General features: G+C 41.8%; 1 protein-coding gene across 1 annotated transcript in view; it reads right to left on the bottom strand.

Annotated features, from left to right (window-relative positions):
- Nucleotides 1-20,949, bottom strand: part of LOC128151080 (protoheme IX farnesyltransferase, mitochondrial) — a 106,286-nt gene that overhangs the window by 3,630 nt on the left and 81,707 nt on the right. Inside the window, exon 6 of the mRNA XM_052808096.1 lies at nt 11,399-11,631. Coding sequence (XP_052664056.1) covers nt 11,399-11,631 — 233 coding nt within the window. The remainder of the gene's footprint in view (nt 1-11,398; nt 11,632-20,949) is intronic.

The raw sequence follows: 20,949 nt of genomic DNA, 5'->3' as shown, positions 1-20,949 counted from the left end.
GTTATCATGCAAATAATAATAATCTAAGTTTGCAAAAGAGCCCTTTTTTTGCCCTACCTTATCAACCAGTGAAGGAACAGCCCATTAGACTTAATGTGGGTTTCCAGTTGCTTGTAAGATCTAGTAGTGGTATAAAAGACCTGTCTCATCGCTTTTTAAAATGAGTACAAATACTCCATCAGGTGAGTATATGCCTCTGAAAGTTGATTACATGAAGCATGGAGATAGACGCTCATATATTGGGCATGCAGCTTTCAGAACAACATTGCCTGCTACAACTTACAGGTGATTTCCTGGACTTCGGCCCCAAACGCTTGCAAATCCTGCCATTCGATCCTACTGAAGTCGACTTTCAGGGTGTGGATGCTTAGCACCTTCTCTAAATTGGAACCTTTTAAGACAGTTGAAAATGGTGCACCTCAAAATTACCATTAATTTCAGAAAATCGTGGCAACAAAAGTAATTTTGGCCCTAACAAAATAGGATTTGATTCAGTTCTGCTGAAACCTAAGGGAGTAGCTCTACTGAAATAAACTGAAATAAAACTTAATCAAAGAGTATTCCCTACACCAGGAGAAACAATGGGGAAAATGTTCTTGTAATATGTCATTCTTTAGCTTTTTCCTATTCTTGTCAAACGTATTACCGGAGGCAAGATCCTGAATGTGATAAACCTAAGATAGGAATATTTTTCAAGTTTCATATCTAAAGTGCTTTAGAGACATTAGTTTGTCATTTTTCATAACTTAGGGAAAGGTAAGCTACAATTATCCATCAGCTGAGGAAACCTAAGTAGATGGAACCGGGGCCAGGATCCAGAGGCAGAGGCTGTCCCTGCTTCCCACGGCTACAGACCAGCCGGCTTCTCATCTGGCATGTGCTGTGTCCCTGTGTTTCGGCTGTAACGCGGGCTTTGCTTATTCAATTGTTCAAACGTTGTGTGCAGCCAAGTTCAAAACACACCCTAAACCTCAAACACACAAAACCCTTTAACAGTTCTCTAACTATAACACCATTAAAAAAAAAAAAAGTCATCTGGAGAAACTTTTAAACACAAACAGACCAACTAAACTACTTGAGGCTGGATTCCCGTTTACAAAGCTCTGGTTTTTACATGCAAGCCTTTGGAATTTAATTACTTTGATTACATTACAACCATTGAGATAATTGATATTTTACAGAGAAGCTGAACAGTAAAACAATTTAATAGCCCATTATGAGGAATTTAACTGACCTGATCTTTTTGTTAGTTTCCCATGTGCCTTGGACATCCTGTAATTTCCTCTGCCCAGGCTGAGATTGTCAGGTTGTCAGAGATTTTTAAGTGTCACGTAAGACTGATGACTTGCAAAGCACAGCACATGGTACAGTACAATTCAGCATCAAATGAGCCCACAGTAGGAATCCTGTCAAGCCCAGAGCAGACACTGTAATACTCATTAATTACTAGATGAATGTTAACTATGTCATAATTAGGTCAGCAGTGTTTTTAAGCAATATTTACAGCGAGACAACTCTGGAGACTAACCTGGTTCAAAATAGTGCAGAGTCTACTCTGCTGCTTCTGTGCAGTTCCCAACAGTTTGGGAACTCAGTTTAATCAATGCAAATCTCCTTTTCCTCTATGGAGTTTATAATTAAGTGAAGACCAGACGAGGTCGTTCACAACCGTAACACGTGGAACTGGCACAGAGTTCACAAAATCAAAGCTGACTGTCGGAGCAGAGCCATCGCGCTTGCTTTGGCAGTGGGAGACAGCCAGCATCCCGGGACACCTCAGCCCTTGGGCTCCTCGGCACATGGAAAACCTGAGTGCAGACCGATAGAAATTCACATTAGATTTCTCTGCTTTTCCGCAAGTGTTTATGAATTGCAAGACCACAAGTACCTGGCTCGTGGATATCCCAAACTCTTTGGTCTTTTGGCCAAATTTTTAATAGCTGCAAATTTAGCTCGTTCATGACCACTTCCAACCTCATCACTTCTCCAAGTGTGAGAACCTGGGACAGCTGTGAGCAGACACTTATAAATCCTGATACCTCGGCAGGCAAGTCCTGGTTGATTTTGGAAAAAAAAAAAGTCGTCTTTTTAGGCAAATAGGACCCAGGTCTCCAGTATTCTTTCACTCTCGTGTGCAAAATAGATATAAAATATTTCCTGGTTGGGTTCCTATTGTTTAATCACTTTGTACTAGATTAAATCATCTCAAAAGTTACAGGATTGCAGAGAACCAGGTAGGTCCTATAGCATCCACAGAGTTAAAGATAAATAACAGGTTTTACTGTTCATCATGAATTTTAAGGTTAAGCTATTATTTCTTTCCTTAAATTCTTTTAGAAGTATTTAAATAGTAATATATCTTCTTTTTAATAAACAAGAACAAGCTGAGATTTTTATTTTAATATCTAAGATAAAGCCAAAATGTCAACTGGCATTGAAGAAAGTAGAAAATGGTTCTTTCTTTCTGTAAATATATTTTTATCTAGTGAAATACTGAAGCTTTATAAATTGCATTTTTCCTAAAACAAACAAGACACTAAATTCCACAGTCATTGAGTAACTGCTTGGCAAGAAGTTTCAAGGTTCAATAAATTTGGGTAAGACTTGGAAATAATTGTGCGATGAGACTTCCAAAAGCAACTAGTGATTCTGGGCTTGCAAACCGCAGTAGCTGACAGTCTAATTTTCAGAACTACAAGAGCAAGAAGCATCCCCCTCTGAAGTTATGTGCTTCACAGTGTCAAGAAGGCCATGTGGTACCTCTAAACTTTGATTAAAATCTCACGTTTTATTCCTTTTAAAGCAATTTATGATGACCTCATTTGCTGGATGGTCCAAATCTCAGGTGAGGGAGCAATGCCAGCGCCTGAGCCTGTTGAGTCCTTGGTCTCTCTGCTAAAAAGAGCACCTAAGAGCAGGAAACTGGAAGATGGTTTTGAGGGTGTAAGTCCTTGCAGAGTGTGAACTCTGACCACTGGTTAACACATGGAGAGAAGAGCAGAGCAATCAGGTAGCAACAGCTTCTTGTCCTGTCCATCCTGGGCTTGTGCCAGGATCAGCGACCCAGGGACGAAAAGCTCCAGACCCTAGTGCGAGTCCCCCAAACTTCTCATGTCCTGTAAAGGACACAGAGCCTGTTCAAGTCTGTACATCACCTGCTCAAGAAAGAGTGGGCACATTCAGCTGCTGAGCTATCAGTGCCAACAGAAATCATGCCGGTAACATCCTTCTGAGCAAACCAATTCATTCACGTAAAGCAACCTGAGGACTGCAAAGCTATTTTCTCATCCACTAAAGGGCAGAAGTAATGTTTGGATCCTGCTTGACTGTCCCATGCTGTGGATGCCACTCTCTTAAGCAGCGATTTGAAATATGCCTCTTTCATGCTGGCAATACCTTTCATCATCAAAGAGCTTTATACATTGTACAGTTGGCACATGGAACAGTAGCGATGATTTCACCCGCAGCTGAATTATTTCAGCTGTTTGCCTTAAACAAGGCACAATAGTTTGGGATGATCCAATTAAAAACCTCCAAAAAATTTCTGAAGGCAAGTTCTTTCAGGGCAGAAAAGGACTTAAGCTACAAGAAGGCACAGGCTGGAGCACAGCATGTTGGTGGGAGCACCAGCCCCTGGAGCAGAGCCAGCTGGAGTCCAACCAGCCCAGGCAGGCAGATGAACACAGGCTTGTCTGCACAAGTCGAGGCAAACATCTCCAAGGTTATCTACAGAGACTGCTGCATTGACACAGTGTTCCTGAAAACACACCGGAGATGAACAACTTATTATTTCTTCTTATCGTTCTCATTGTTCTTTAGACAACACGCAGTGCCTTCCCTCTACACAGTGTCTGCAAACCTCTGGTATCACTTTCAAGCTCTAGACAGGACAAACACCTATTTACTTAATCAATAAAACAAAGAAAATAAGGAAGGGGGAGCTGATCTGTAGCATCAATTCAAGAATGGACTCGCTCCTTCTGTCTTTCCTTTGGTGCTGCATATGTATGACTGGGAGGTGGCCAACCAGGCATTAAAATAAACATGGAATGGTTAAAATATCAGCTCCAAAACAGATGTTGAAATCTTACTGCATTTCCCAAACCTGGTGTTTACTGCCTTGGCAACCTAAGAATGCTGTTTTGCTTAAAGCACAATTTTAGTAATTCTTCTGCCCTGAATAATGTAAAGGAATTTTAAAATTATTTCCAGACCTTGGTAGCTCCCTGACTTATTAGAGGAAAGCACCGGCCTTTTGTCTCTAGGAAACTGGTATGAGTTTGGCTGCTGTCAGGAGGGGAAGGCTTTGGTAGTCTAAGCTCAGCCTTTTAATGGATTGTAGTCAGGAAACAACCACACACCGTTTTACTTGATAGCACACAACTGGCTCTCCTACCTTAAAAGATGTTGAACAAATTACTCCTCTTTAATCCAGACAAGGCAGATTAGAGCTCAGAGACTTGAGTTGGTCCAGCTGTAGCCACCTGCTTGTGAGCAACTGTGCTGCCTCAGACAGTGTTTTTCACTTTTTCTACAGGAAATTTAACATAACCAGTCCAAAACTCTTCACTGTGGCCCTGCAGGATTTTTACAGGATGTTACACTCGCAGGAAACGTACTGGATAAATCGCCAAACCTTTTATTTTCTTTCTTTTCTTTTCTGCTCGTTCCCAACAAGCTTAACACGGTAGTCTTCCTTGGAGATTTCTAACTATGCAGCAGTTATGGGGGTAAAGAAAGATTTTGAAGTCTTGTCAAAGCCTTGTTGCTCATTGCAGATTCAGTGTAATATTAAACACCCAAAGGATAATTTGGGGGAGTTGGTACAAATATTCAGAGCGGTTTGGAGAGTCATGTCCATAACACAGCTGTAGTGTCCTGCTACGTAAGGACTGGTTTATTAAGCTGGCAGTGGCATTTTCTGTTTGTGAAGGAGAGTTGGAAGATGCAGTAATTACTGTCTTTCCTTCAGCTTATTTTGATGATGGAAAATGACTGTTAGGGTAAATCAATTGGCCTCCGATTATAAGCGGTCAAGATACTGCCCTGATACAATCACTCCTGAGGAAATGTTACCTACTATTTAATTTTTATCGTTGTCTTTGGGAGTAGAAAAGGGATTAGCTCTACAAAACTTACATCTTAATTTGTGATTATGAAGCCTTCTCAAACACAAAGACATTTGGGAATTATCTAGTCACAAACCTTAACCAAACTGATGCAATTCCCCTCTACTGTGGCATTTCCTATACTAGCACCACAGCAAGACAACAACCGGCACTTCTGCTTCCACTGGAAAACAAAAGCAGATGCTACTGCTTGTGTCAGATGCTGCGTGAGTGGCTAAGCAGCCTTGAGAAGGAAAAAAGGAAAAGTATCGCTTCTAAAGCTTTGCACAAGGTCTCTGGGCTGCAAACAATGGTCCCGGCTGTCAGTGCGAGCACGCACAGCCCTGCGTGCAGCCCTAATTGTGCGCCCTCAAGGTTACACGGTCATGTAAACGAAGGGTGAGGAGGAAAACACTGGAAAACTCAAAAGCTTCATGGTCATGGGTTTCAATAGCTGTTTCTTTTGAAGGACGGCACAAAAGGCTTGTGGAACAGGAGCGTCTCGGGGCTGCGATAGACTTCTCTGCTGCAGCACATAAAGGGAAGGGGATGTTGGCTGTGTCTACAGCTTGTCTGCAAAACAAAAGGATGATCCTCGGTGTCCACCACGAATGGGAAGTGAAGTTGGCAGTGGGGTTCTTCACCTCGAGGGAGTGTTCCTGGCCACTGCCTTTAACAGGAAGAAACCAGATGTCCTCAGGTACGCTCGCCATGTGGAGAAAAGCTGTGTGCATATGGATACAGACAGGCATGCACACTTTTTGTACGACACACAACAGGTTACTACAGCTGAAAGCCTCACAGGGAAACACTTTCATTATACAGGCAAGGTTGAGAAAAACAACAAGGTCGTACATAATTCGTCTTCGCTAACCCCAGCAACAGATGCCATAAAAAAAGCGAGCCTGTTGGGTAAGATGAAAATATAGTCTTTGCACAGACGATTTGTTATGTGCAAATATGTTTAGGAAGTATTTGCCAAAGGACCAGACTCAGCAGAGGATTGCAAACCTGCACAGCCACGCCGGGCTCCTCATCAACCGCCTCTTCCAGGCTCCCTCTGGGGCTCCCACGTAACCTGAGGGTGGGAGTCCCTCCTGCAGACCCCCCTGCCGTGCTTCTCCCACGAGTGTTGTGTCACACACCCGAGGCACCGGGGCTTCTCCCACGGGTGTTGTGTCACACACCCAGGGTACGGGGGCTGCTGCGCAGCCCCATCTCCTCCCCGTGCCCCAACAGCCATGCATGGGGCAGAGAACCGGGTAAGGGCATGTCACCTGTGAATTCGTGGGGTCGGCCCCCAGATGCCCCAACGGTGGAACTGCCATTTCTTTTGTCTCTTGTGAAGATGGAAAGGGGGGAAAAAAATAGCCCACTGGCTTTTGTCCTAAATTCAGACCAGCTGCTTACTAGTACTGTCCCTCTGCCTTGGTTTTTACCCCACAAAGCACACTCCTGGGCCCCCAGCTTCCAATTCTCAGATGTCAGTGACATGAATATCTCTGTTTCCTCTGGAACAGACCACAAATTCTGTCATCTTTCATCTAAGAAGTGAAACCCCCAAAACCTGAGTTTACTAGAGGTAGTTTACAGCTGGAGCCTCCTCTGGTCCTGCGGCAGGACGGCGGAGCTGCCCTGCTCCGGCAGGGGGGGGTTGGCTGGCTCCCAGACCTCCTCGCACATCAAGGGGCTTTGAAAGCTCAAAGTGCTTAACTGGAAGGGACACAAAGATCTCCAAGCTTATTCTGCATGCAATTAAGCTGTTGCTTTGCTCTCCCTCCTCCTGGCAGACAAGTGCTACACCAGGGAAGGTATGAGAGACTCCAGCCATTGACAGGTTGGGCGCAGCCCCCCCTTCTCCCTATTCTCTTTTTTTGTTACTGAAACCATCCATCTGCCAAATGTCACTAGCTGATAAGAACTGCCCGTTTTTAAATCCCCATTTGTAAATAGATGTTGGCTGACATAATTAATGTCTACCATACAACACAATTTGAATTACAAAGTAAAGGCAATTTAAAAATCAGCCTCCACATGATTACAATTGATACTCAGTCTATAAATTCCACAGCCCCAGGAATTATTTAAATTTCTGAAAATGAATGAAAATCAGTACAAGATGTCTTTCAGGAAAGCGAGACCAGAAGTGGAGCATCTGAGATAAACTAAATAGTCTCTTGAGATAAACATTCTTTGGTGCAGTAATACCTATGGCTCCAGGCCACCACGGGTCTGTGATGTCTGCTATGCTGTCAGGGCTGTTATCTGCTATGCCACTGCCACCTACTCAGAATAAATCCCCTTAACTGATAAGCACATTATGTTGAGGACCCCTGCTTGTCACTTCCATCTAACTGGGTGGTTTATATGAACACCGTGGCACTGAATTGCTCTGCTCTAAGACACCGATACAGCTCGCCGGCTGCGATGGAGCCTTCAGTGCATTAGTACAGAAAGGTTGGCGGAAGAAGTGCAAAATGTGTAAGGCAAAACATGGGCTATGGCACTTGGAAATGTTTACTCCAGATTCAGTTTTTCTGCTAACTAGAAATAGCAAGTTTAAATAGACAACAAACATTTGTAACAAGCAAGCTGCAGCATTAGTCTGAGGAGAAAGACCAGCAAAACAAGAGTAATTTAAAGCACGTATACGTTGTGCCTCTCACATGCCAAAATAAATAGCTCTGTTACTTCCTAAAGACATCTGTACGCAGGCTCAACAGCAGTGTGGCACAGCCAGGAGCTCTCCTGCATGTGGATTCTGCGCAGGAGGACGATCCAGCACAGAACAGGACACGCTGCCAAGCTTTGCCTCTTTCTCCTGTCTTTATGCTATCACTTAAGGCTTTAAGTGAATTTCATTATTTTCCTGCTAGTCCTTCCTTTGTAAAATCAGGAGAAATAATTTGAGGGTGTCTAGATTTACTAGAAAAACAAATCTCTTTAGAAATGAATAATACCACAAAGGAGCAATGAAATCTGCTTTCAAGGAAGCAAATGTGTTACTGCAAATCACTGGCTGGCAGTTAAGTTGTGCATAAATACACCAGATACGTGGTAGCGATATCCACGTGATAAATTACACTTATCACGCACCTTTGACCATCTCACCTGCACTCGGCTCCCCCTATGAGGAAATGTTAACATTCCCCATCTTTCATCAATTTCAAACAGCTGCCATTAAAAAAACACAAAACCCCCCAAACCCACAACAAAGAATTCCACATCTTCCCAGAGATAACCTTATCTTTCACTTTTGAAATGTGAGGTTTTCCCTAAATTACGTTGGCAAAAAATCCAGGGTTGGGGGCAGGATTTTCAATCAGGCTTAAGAGCATACAATTAAAGTTACCTATCAGGGGCAGAAATGGAAGCAAGCATCACTGGGAATCACCGTAAGATCTGCAAGAGATGTGTCCTGTAAGAAATAGCAGCAAGTGTTGGCATCAGTGGAAATATAAAGGTCCCAGATTTTTATCTGCAAATATGCGATATTTGTTTCTTGTGTGAGAAACTGTCAAGGTATTAATCTTTGAAATAAGAAAGTTATAAAAAAACGAGGACAAATTATAACAAGGCTGCTCCAACCTAAGACTCTTTGTTATTATGTCTGGAAACTAGGAATCATCTCCAACTCTCTCGAACGACCAAGAGCATCTCGCAGCAATATCTATGAACCACGCCAGTGATGTTATTGAACTCCTGACATTTCAGAAGAGTGCAGACATGGCTGTCCTCGGGTACCTTACAGCATGGTGTAACATTTCGTTGCCCCCACCTCAAATGGTAATGAAAGGTCTACACTTAAATATTGTTTTCCCTACAACCAGCAACATGTACAACAATGTGGCTGCTGTGAGAAGATTACAAGGAGAGAAAAAAATCCACAGGAAAATGTAAACTCAAAAAACCACCAGTTAAGCGGTGAGAACCTTCCTTCTCATTAGTTTTCTAACTCCTTTCCTTCACATTCCTCTTTGTTATTGAGTTGAATGATCTTTTTTTTAAACGAGGTGCAAATGCATTTTCACACCTCTACCTAAAACTAGGTTAAGTCTCCAAGCTAATTACACATTATTAATGAGTTCAACAACTGTGGGTAGGCTGGTTAGAGAAGGGATGCAGGTCTGCACGTCGTGTATGTATGCACGTGGATGCACCCTTGTCCTCCACATGGGTCTGATGCTGCTAGGTGCTGAACTCTCTTCTTGTTTGCAATGGTAGAATGTTTAACACTAGAAATGATAGTCTACAATGCAATCCTTTTTTTCTATTTCTCTCTTTTCTTTTTAAAGGTGTTTGTGGGGTTTGTTTTTTTTTTTTTTTAATACTGAAATGCGCTAAAATATTACATTCAGGTCCCCATTTTCAGGACTCCCCAGGTGCACTTCATTACAAAGACCAATATCAGCTCAGTAACATCTCTTCCACTGCTAAACCAGCTGCCTGGCCTCACTGACACAGCCTGGGAGGTGACTGCAGAAGGTTTTAGCTACCCAGAACAAACAATACATTGGGTTACACACCAGCGCAGATCATCATGTTCTGGCAAAGTCTGCTCGGGTGGTTTAAAGTTATCAGCTTCCACTGATGGCATCATTGCCAGAGATTATCCCCTCCACAGCAGAGCTGGCAGAGGGACACGTAACCACATCTCAGCTGCAAATTAGAGAGGAAGAGGTTACTTGGGACAAAGACGGTGGTCTCTGCTGCCTGCCCTGCCTGCCGCACAGGGACAGCTTCGCTCTTTGTGAAATAGGTCTTGAAGAGCAAGTTGTAATTTGACGAATTAAAGATAATGATAATCAGTGCCAGTTTACTTTAATGTGCTGGGCTTTAGCTGCAGCAGTTTAGCTGCCATTTTAAAACCGGAGGTGAAAATTTGTACTGTGACACCCTCTACAGCAAGGGCTTTTGGTGAGATGGAGCCCTTCGTGCCAGCTCCTCCAGGCTAGACTTTGCAGGTGAAGCATGGGCACATGAGAATCATCTTTTAGCATCAACTCTGCAAAGAGATGCCAAAACCAACGCAGAAATCCCTAAACGTAAGATCCAAGATCTAGGCAACTGCAGCCAGAATGATACAGTCCTTAAAAATATCTATTTTTGTGTTTTTATTTTATTCTCTTCTCTTTAGAAATACAGAGCTTCTAATGATGTCTGTTATGCACTCCTTAACATGAGACACTATACATATACATACATATCATTTATAGGTTTAAATATAAAAAAGACTTTCAGAGAAGTAAATGTTTGTATAGAAGTAGTACACACATTTAAAAAAACACCCACAAAACCTTTCATCCTAGCTCTGGATTAGATCTGTATCACAACGTGTGTATACAAAGCCAATTCAGACTGACTTTTATAGGAAGTGCATAGCATAAACGAAGAACGGCGTGCACACAGAAATGAAGGCGTGTGTAGCATAAGTGAAGACTGGATTTTGCACAGATTCTGATAATTTCTGGTTAAAAGCCTTGTTGTTGAAAGTATTATTCAAGCCTTAAATATGCCACACTGTGGGACAACTGTGCGCTAAAACAATTCTTAACAGACCTGTTAATTGAACTTCATTAGTTTCTTCAGAATATAAGTATGTGGAGCTACTTTGATTCTTAAGTTTCTAGCTGGCAGGAAAAACAAGCCCTAATTGTGTCAGAGTTTAGCTGCTGAAGAGATCAGTGTTTTATGAGGAGTGTAAAAATGGTTCACAGTTACTAAAATAGAAATCTTCGTTTGCTTTTCAAGGAGGGGGGGAAGGAACATGTAAAACTTAGAGTTTAGAAATGGGCAATTAAGAAATACACCAATAAATTAATCTTCCTAGGATATTTTCTGGCTTGTGGAAAGACAGTAATAAACACATCTGGGAGTTTTCCAGTTGAAAGCTCCTGACTTGTAAGTTGGATCTTACTGGGTATGGTTTTAATCCTGAAATTACGTAATATTTTCTTCCATTTGAACCCCAAAGACACTATTTTCCTTCCAGACTATTTTTTTAAGATGGCCTAAACACATATTCAATAGGACACGATCTTTTATCAGCTTATGTTTGTCCCTGAAATGCCCCCGTAAGGAGAATGATACCATCATGTCTTCTCATTCAGTCCTTATGGTACCACACTGTAACAGACTTTGGCATTGCAAACAGCAGAATATATCTGCTTTTGAAGCAGTACGGGGTCAACATAAAGAAGGAGGTTTACTGCCTTTTGAGTAGGTCTTTTTAGTTATCCCAAAGGCAATGCTGACAACCACTCGCCCAGATGCAAGGGTTTTATACTCACCAGCATCGAGACTACCAGTAGCTGCAGTCCAGCCCATGACGGGGGGAATGGCACCAACGACAGCTCCCACCCACGTGTTGGCAATGCTCATTCTCTTCATGGGTGTGTAACAACATGTATACAAGAAAATATTGAAGGCTCCCAGGGCCCCGGTGAGAGGGTTTACTCCCAGCGTCAGCAGCGCGATTCCTGGGACTCCGCAGGAAGCAGCAAAACAGACGGCGAGCAGGGGGCTGTGGGGAGAGAGCAGGAGGTGCACACTGAGCAAGGGTCTGTCTTAAAGAATGACTACTGCCCTGCTCCTTTTGCCTCCTCCCAAAAGTTAATATTGGATTTTTGTTATTTTTTTACTGGCCCACCCCAAATTTTCCCATTTGAACCCCCATCCTAAGAAAAGCCTTTCTGAAAAGTTAAGACAATCTTGCTACGGATTTGCCATGATAGGTGATTCTTATTCTTGTGATCATTGTGTTCACCAAATAAATTCAACCTCTGCAGGTAAACAGCCTTTATGGAGAACTAGTGCTTCCAGCAGATCTTTCTCTTTCATTTTAATCTTAGTAAATTTTGACATCTGGAAAAAGCACTCAGGCTTTAGAGTAAATGAGAATGGTTGTAGCTTATCAGATTTTTAACTGGTTGCAATTATCCAAGAGATCCTTTGACTGAAATGCAACAGGGTTAGACACAGAATTAGGAAGCATTTACGAGGAAAAGAGTACATTCAATAATTCTGAAATTACGTTAACAGGTATAAAGTATTTTTTGGCTTTACTGAAACACCAAAGCAATTCTGGCAACAGAATCAAAATTAGTAATTATTATATTCTACATATGACTGAAATTAACCGAAAATATTTTAGGTTTGGCCAAAAGCAGCAAACAACAAAGATGAAAATTATTTCTGTTGATTTCTACTGCACATCAGCTAAGAGCTCAGGAAAGGTTGGAAATTCCTGTTAAAATCTTTAAGAAAGTGGCTGAAGCTATGTAAACTTCTGCTAATAAGTTCCACAATAAACATCCAAATATGATGAACAAGGATTTTTTGTTTGGCTTCCAAAATCACACTTCACAGGCAGGACTGTGATGCAACCCTGAGGAAGCTTTATTTGTGATGCCTTGCACCAGATCACCATGTTTGCTGCTGGTGGAGATCTCTTCACATGTGCTTGTTTGAGGGGGTTTGGTATAATGGGAAGGAGAGAACTAAATGCCACTAAGAAGTAATGTGGTGTGGTAAACCTCTGGAAGGGAGGAAAATGCCATTAACTGTGTTGCATTTAATAACCCATGTGGCTAAATACACACTTCTAGTCATCCATATAAGAGCAGAAAGTACGTGTGCTTGCAACAAATGTCTCTGCATGAAGTTTAGCTTTACATGTTTTGTCTAATTGAAAACTATGCAGCCTTTGTATTCTATGATCATTCTGCCCTCTGGTCAAATCCTTAACCCTAAAATACGTGTTGCAAGCACTACTCCAACCCTCGTAAGAAAAATTTGCTGGTGGGGATGAATTTTATGGGAGTTTTATCAGCAAAAAATCCCACCATTCAAATTTTGATTTTTAAGAACTTTGTTGGACCAATATGATATGGAGATCCTAAATAACTGGAAGAAGTAAAATGAGCAAACCTCACACTAAAGAACTGCCTTCAATTTAAATTAAATTGACTAAGTCATTTTATCCATCTTTTCAAAACCATCAACAGATTTTAGGTTACGGAGCGTGCACAGAGCACATTGATGCTCCAGCATTACCAGTCTTGATGTTAGTAATATATCAGGAATAGAGGCAGGGTACATCATTGCCATCCTTTAACAATGAGATGTATAAAATTTGAGACTGTTTTCAAGAGCTGTACTGTGAAAGGAGCCATACGGTGCTGTGCCCTCTGGTTTTGCAGCTAGCAGCGCTCTTTTGCAGAAAGGCAGCAAAAACACAATCTGTACCGTAAACTGTCTCAACACCAACTACAAATGCCTCACTCTGTAGACATTGCCCCTCTACAGTGAAAGCCTGACTGGGTTTAGTTAAACAAATCTATCTTGACTGATTCCTGAATAAAATACAGTCAGACGGTAAACACCAGATTTACACAATACACACTCTCGAGGCAACAAAAGACCAGTGTGACCCTACGAGGCCGGGCTACCCACGTTTGGTCCCGCAGGGCTCACAGACATAAATGAGGACACAGTTTGACCTAATGCAACAAGCACTTTTCTCGTTAATCAAGAGTGAAGACTTATCTACACGTCTCCAATTCAAATGAACACTACACACCATGAGCTGGTCACGGAGCAGCAGACACCAGCCCTTCATGCCTCTTATGGGAGGCTGGGAGTGCAAAGCCCTCCTCCACGGTTGAACCCAGCATCACGTCTCTCTCACATCGCTTCCCTGCAGCAGCGATAGCCCTGCAGTGCCAGCCCTGATACCAGCTGTGTGCTGCCTTCACGTCCAACTGATGGATAGGAAAAGTACCTTTAAAAAATGAGGCTTTATCAAAAGGGAAGGGTGAAGTTATGCAGCTGAGACCTTCAAAAAAGTTGTTCTGTTCCTGCTGGATGAAAACACATTTTTGTTTCTCAGTTTCTTCTCTTTTGCCTCTTTAAAAGGAAGTTCCTGGGGGCAGTTTGATTAGTGTCTGTAATAGTCCTAACGATCTCAGGGGAGGGCATCAAGTCAATGCAGGCTGTTCTTCATAAGCAGTTGAACTATATTACTTTTAGACATCCTGAAAGTACCACATTTTCTACTTCTCTCCAGTGTTTCTTTAACAATCAAGGAACTGTAAAATTCTTCTAGAAGAGTCATTGTCCGACTTACAAATGCCTGCCCCTAAAACTCCAACTGAGATCAGAAACTCAAACCATGATCTGATGATTCAGCTTTGTTATTTCTGCCCCTTAAAATACTATTTGGCATTACAAAGATACTGCAGTCAGAAATTAGGACTTTGTTTTCTTGGTGAGACACGAGGCAGAGGAGAATTCAACTCACTCTCACGTAAATATGTCATGTTTATAAGGTCTAGGAGAAGTATAAGCAACTCCTCATTGGGAAAGAGAGAATATTTGAGGAAAATGTAGATATTTAAGTCAGTGGTGCAGTTCTTTCTGCTTCAGCGACTCCCAGGATTTTAAGAAGAGAAGACTGACACTAGGTTTAAATTACAGCAGTTTAAGGGGTATTCTGATTTCTACTAGTTTATGGTCTTCTAGGGACCATTATGCATCTCCATGCTCACATTAGGTCTGTCAAAACTCAGGCATGTGGTGTGAGGCTCATTGATTTGATGCACGCTCCTTTGCCCGGCTGCCTGTATCTCATCGAGGGTGCACAGGAGATCAGGATCTCATTCTGGAGCAGGAGAAAGGCTGTGATGCTGAGTTGTCACAGGATTTGCCCCATCACCTAATGTCCACGCAGTTCCTCCCACTACAGCCTCCTGCCATCACACAGGCCGGCGTTCATCACAGGAGTATCAGTCTTGGGTAACCCAACGCCAGGGAATTCTCACATCGTGGTCAAAAGTGCCTGTGGGGTCTCTGCTGGTTTCCTTCACCCTTAAACCATTGCATGCAGTAAGTGCAGGCTGATGACAGATGCTGGTACATAAGCCACGTTTCACTTGGGCGTTCACTTATGCTAAGGGAATTGCTCTCATGGGAAAAAAAGGCAATCTTCCACTGGAAAACAGGCCAAGGAGCTAGCTCAGAAAGCAAACATATTGAGTAAGAAACTAGGTTTTATGATGGATTCTAGGGAGGAGTTGGTTTCAGTTATTTGGCTGATTAAAATCAGACTTTGGAAAAATACTTTAAGTGCCAAATGAGTTCTCTTCAAATTTCAACTCTAAAATACCCAGTATGTCACCACATAGGACACCTCCTAAAGGAAACCAAAAACTGGTAGTTCTGCCTCGTTCCTCTTCTCTCCTTTATTGAGAATGCATACGCAGAAGTCTGCCTAATAATACTGCTAAAAGACATTCACACTCAACTAAAAGCTTTTGAGAGAACTTCAGCTTGAATAGAGATCCAAAGAAAATGTGTTGACATTTCTCTCCCATAGAGTTCACCCAAGGAGGACACTCCCCAGTCACACTCCACTGAGAGCATCCAAAAGGAAGAGGAGGAGCAGGAGGAGGAATAGAGACCCAGGTTTCTACTCTTTCAACTCAAAGCTTTTGCTGACACAGAGGACTGTGGAGAGATGCTGTTGGTCAGGCTGAGAAGGATCGCTCAAGGACAGCCCGGAGCTGCTGGGGGGAACGGGGAACAGGCAGAAGGAATCTCATGTGGGTGATATTCTGGTATCGCCCGCACACATGACCATGAGGCATCCACGTGGACCCTCGCTCGTCATATTGTTGATGGAAACTCTGGACAACGCAGCAGCCTATTTTAATTCATGTGAAATAGCATAATCTCTGAATCTAGTTGACACTTACAGATGATCTGGTTATACGTATATAATGATCTTACACACTTGTGCATGACATATATTTAATAGGCTCCAGAGTCATGGATAATAGTACTTATTGACTCACAGCATTATTTGGAAAAATTGAGAGGGGAAAACAAATTAAAGCATTTGCCCATCTATAAAATTAATGTACTATTTTACCTATTTCACAGCAGCATTAGCAAACTTAATGTGTATAAAGATCAATAGCATCACTACTACACATGCTTTTCTATGCTGTCTTTGGCTCTGGCAAAAGATTTTGTGAAGACAACTGTCAAAGTACAGTTCGAACTACAATTTAAAAAAAGGTATTGAAAAGGGGGAAAAAGGTTAAAGAAAACTTTGTTTGGAAAAAACAATCAAGAAGGTAGACAAAATTCCCTCTTAAAACCTATCAATATTTAGAAATATGGAAAATTCCTGTATCAGCATCTAATGCTTCGACCTATCTCTGTGAATATATTGACACTCATACAAATACAGACACAAAGCCCATACGAATCCTGAATAGGCGCATTCATGCAATCAGTGGTTGTAGGCAATTCATGCTCAGATGTTATGTAAATACATAAGAAACTTAATTTGTGACCTTGTGTTAATGGGAAATCGGGCACGCAAAACATATTTACATAAAAGCGTAAGCCTGAATGTAAGTGTCCACTTAAGACTGCCTGCATATTTTTCAGGTGAAGCATAAGTGCTTAAGATTTGAAAATTAGATTCAAAGCCTAATACAAAAGGCAATAAAACAAAATCTGTCTTCTCCCTGTCTGTCAAAAACCTTTTATAGAAACATCACCCACTTCTAAAAGGGCAAACTAAAAAAACAGCCAAAACAACAATGCCCTTTTGTTTTGCTGCAGCATGCACAGAATACCTTAATGGATGGAAACATTTAAATTCCCAGTTGATTATTTTGCATTAGATCTTATTATTATTGACAACTGTCCCTCAAGCCACAAGGCCAGGGATCCGTTCTGCCAAACGCAGGGTGATGATCTAAAACAAGCAAGACAGGGATGGTGAAGAATAAAGTGCGGTGGGCAATCGCTGCGCTGAAGGGCAGGCAGCTGCACAGAGGCAGGGCACAGTCCCGCTGCTAGGCTCCCAAGCACCTCCAGCCAGGCTGCACCTCCCTAAGACGTCCTCTACATCCAGGCATGGGCTGCGGGGGGAGAAGGAAGGTGGGAAGAGAAGGAACTTATTTAGAGTCATTTCTACATTCAGATGAAGCCAAGATATGCATCCTTGCTTTCCTCTGCATGGGATTTTAGTAACGGCAAATATTCTGCACAGACTATACCCTTTAATTAAACTGCAATTTTACTTATTTTTTTATGAGATAAAAGCTGGTTTTGTTTTTTGGCGAGTTTTCTGTTTCATTCAAGACCCAGGTTCAGCAAGACCACCAACACTTCCTCCCCTCGCTCGTTTGCTGCTGCTGCCCACAGAAACGGTCCTATATTATCCCTGACTTCAGCATCTTCCACGGTGGCAGGTAAACAGTGCTGAGACAATAAAGGTGAGATTGACGGCTCAGATTAATCTCAGTATTGCTACTCTAGGTGCAAATTCCATCTGCATATAGAGTCAAAACAATTTGTCATAATAAGAAGAGGAACAGCCTGAACCAGCCTCGTGCACAGACAGGCTGAAAATAGCAGGAGCTCGGAAGAAGGTACTTGGCAGACAAAGAATACAAGTGTGATTCTCATCTCTGCAATTTCATTTCGCCATCACAGGCTGAGATATGAGTCCAGTGCATGAACACTGTTCCAAAGCCATAATTAAAATCAGATTTCAGGAGTAAGCATCATAAGTTGCTTATTATTTCTGGAATCTGTAGGTACTAAAAATGTCCCCAGACTACTTGCCAGTACAAGGCTGCTGGAGGAAGCCCCCTCCTCTTCCTAATGTTTTCCAGGTCAGCAGTAAGTTATTAAGGCTTCTGAAGCCACTTACAAACTCAGACAAAAGCATCAGCCTGAAGTTTTTAGATTTTTCCAAGAACAATGAGAGGTTACACAAACTGAAGTGCAAGTCACTTCCCTTTGAAGGTTTCTATGGCTGCAAAAGCCCATGGTCATTTCAAGAGGAGAGGATGTCTGTGTGGATCCCCAGCACAAATGCACCTAATTCTCCCCAGCTGCTGATTTACAGTTTTGCTCATCTCCTGCTATCTTCTCGATTCCAGTGGCCAGGCAACATGATGAGTTGCCAAAAATCAGTCCCAGGGTAGGAGCTGAGCTTGTGATCAGCATGACTGTCATATGGTACTGAGCTATAGCTTGGTCACCTCCCTCAGCCAGAGGAGTATCAGCCAAGGGATTTTTTTAAACTTTTATTTATTTTTTTTAAGATCAGCACCCAAGAACTGCTGAACCCTCCTCAGCAGCTTTTAGAGATCCACCAAGAAAATTAGGGAAGGCCATCAACCCCAAGAGTTATACCAGGCAATCCCATCCCACTTGGAAGAGACACAAGGAGCTGAGGACGTTATGCACGGCAGCAACATATGACTATAGAGAAGCCTTTCTGCTCCTATGACTTAGGTAATGGGGAAGAAAGCCCATCTCCTTCAAGCACACATCTGGATTGCATTTGTGCAATTTCCAGCTCTGCTTCCCCAGATGGACAGATGCCTGAAACCAGCAGTGGGGTCGTCTGCTGGCGCAAGTGCCGTAGAGTCAGCTGACTGTGAAAAATGAGCCAGAAGGCTGTAAAAGGCACATTTTGCCCTGAATAGCAACGGTAGCTTCCCTGAAATTATTTTTGATGGGAGGTTAAAAAAACCACTCATGCAGCTTCTAAGCTCAAAGTAAGGCACATAGCATTCAAAACCAATCAGTAATCATGGCAGACAACTGAATGATGGCAATCTACCAACAGTAAAATTAAATTTTAACTTTCCACGCAAATCCTTTCAGGCTGCATATTTATATATTTAGTAATAAAAACCATATTCATGACCATTGTCAGCTGTAAAAGTTCTATAGTAATAACAACAACACTAATGGAAACTGAAACTGGTAAAACATTGCCTGGATCAGTAGCTTCATTGCTGATGACTTTTCTAAAATGATTCTAATTTTTTTTGCAAAAGACATTAGATTAAACTCCAGAAGAGTCCTACAGACAGACTGGGGATGTGCCTGATAGAAAAAACATCCACGCTCAGATTTGAGATTTTAAATCGAAGTGGTTACATGATGATGTATCATGACCCCTAACTGGTATAGGTTTGAGGCAGCAAATCTTTTTTTTTAAGGACTCAAAGCATGACTGACAAAATATTTTTATATTCAACTACAATTTTCAATTACAGATTGGATTAGTGTCAAGGAGAGATATTTCATTCCAATTAAAAGGGAAAAATAGCTTTAGTGTTGGCAGAATGGACATACTGCTAGACCCCTTTATTTCTTTCATGTAGATCAGATTCAGCATCAGTCAGAAGCTTTAGTAGACACAAGCAATCCACGCTCTCACTTTTGATACCATCTTCCACAGGTACATTGTGACTGAACATTATGAAAAACCCAGGAACCTGCTGATTGAGGCTTAATCTTGCAAAGTACCAGAATTATATTAAACTGAACAATATCCATCAATGAGCTAAAATGATACTATTTTAAGGGAAAAAATGTAGAGAAAGATCTTAATAGATATTCATTTATTCTCTCTCAATCATGCAAGAAAGTTCATGACTCATGACAAGGAATGAAGGATGATGCATTTTAAAACTAAAACGTGAAATTAAATTACGCTTTTAATTGGGAATTCAATTTTTCCCCATCAACTCCAAATATCAGAATACATGCTTGTCTATCATTTACCACTGAATACTGACAAGACGTCCTTTAGGAGGTGCAAACAAATGGAGAGCTTTGTCAAGTCTTTTTTTTTTTTCTTAACGAATTATTTAACTTTGTCTTCACAGGTTAAGAAGTAGTAGCTACGTTCTGTCAGCATCTGGTATCTCATCCCCCAAAATGTGTTGCTGTGGCAGATCAGGCTCTACATGCACTGCAAGTACTGAATTTTGTATCAAATCCCCTTTAACTGGGTATAACACTACCACAATTTTTAAGATTTCCAGAATGCACTTGTTGCAATTCTGCCTGCTTATGTTTTTCTAACTGGCTTTTTATGATTTGGTTACTGGCAACTATGACAAAGATGTTGATAATCTCAGATTGGACAGTACTTTTCCTCAAATGTAAAAAAAATAGTGTGGAAAATAGTAGAACAGTTCTAAAGCCAACTTGTAACATAAAGTCTGAGCTGAGGAAGAACTCTGTGTTAAGAGGAGGCATGAAACTTGTAGGTGCTCCCAAAAAGCCTAATGAGCTGGGTTAATTGGTAGCATTTAAACACACTTAAATCAGGAGTTCAACACCACAGCATTGTGTCTCCAGATGAAGAATTTGCAGACCTGAACCTCAAATAAACCTCTTTAAAATGCAAATCTCTGTGAAAGGAATTGCCCCTAATACCTTTCCTTTGTCCACAGGGCTCAGCCAGGCATCAGCACCAACCTGGATGTGGTTTTGAATGACATCCGGACCATCAGCAGGGAAACAGGACTGAATTCAATGAGTGATGTCTAAATCTCCCAAGGAATGTCATCCAGTGAGAGCTGGGCATATATGGAGCTCAGCGATGGATAAACATGTATAGCTGGCTGGGTCTTGTCATGGAGTTGCCTTCTTGAGTTTTGGCACTAAATTGCCAACCCAGGTCTGGCTTTGCTATCTAATATACTTGTTCAGAAGTGTACTTAGTGTAAATAAATACAGACTAGGATAAAATATCCCATGTCTGTGTCAATTCATTTCTCTCCCAATGAAGAAACAACCCATGCATGGAGCCCAAGCTGCCCTGTCACGGCTGTGTATCGCTATTGTATAAAAGCATAATCAACACTGTATTTTAATCAAATTGGAGGCAATTAGTTCCCCTCACTCCTCAAGGATCCAAGCTGCAGATGTGCTGTCTCCCCTGCCAGAGTGAGGGACTTTAAAACTATCATAAACAAACACAGCTAATTTAAAAGAATCATTTCATCTT

This window comes from Harpia harpyja, chromosome 14 (assembly GCF_026419915.1).
Source record: "Harpia harpyja isolate bHarHar1 chromosome 14, bHarHar1 primary haplotype, whole genome shotgun sequence".
In the NCBI taxonomy this organism is placed as follows: domain Eukaryota; kingdom Metazoa; phylum Chordata; class Aves; order Accipitriformes; family Accipitridae; genus Harpia; species Harpia harpyja.
The sequence above is the reverse complement of the archived record's forward strand: the minus strand, read 5'-3'. Positions and strand labels throughout refer to the sequence as shown.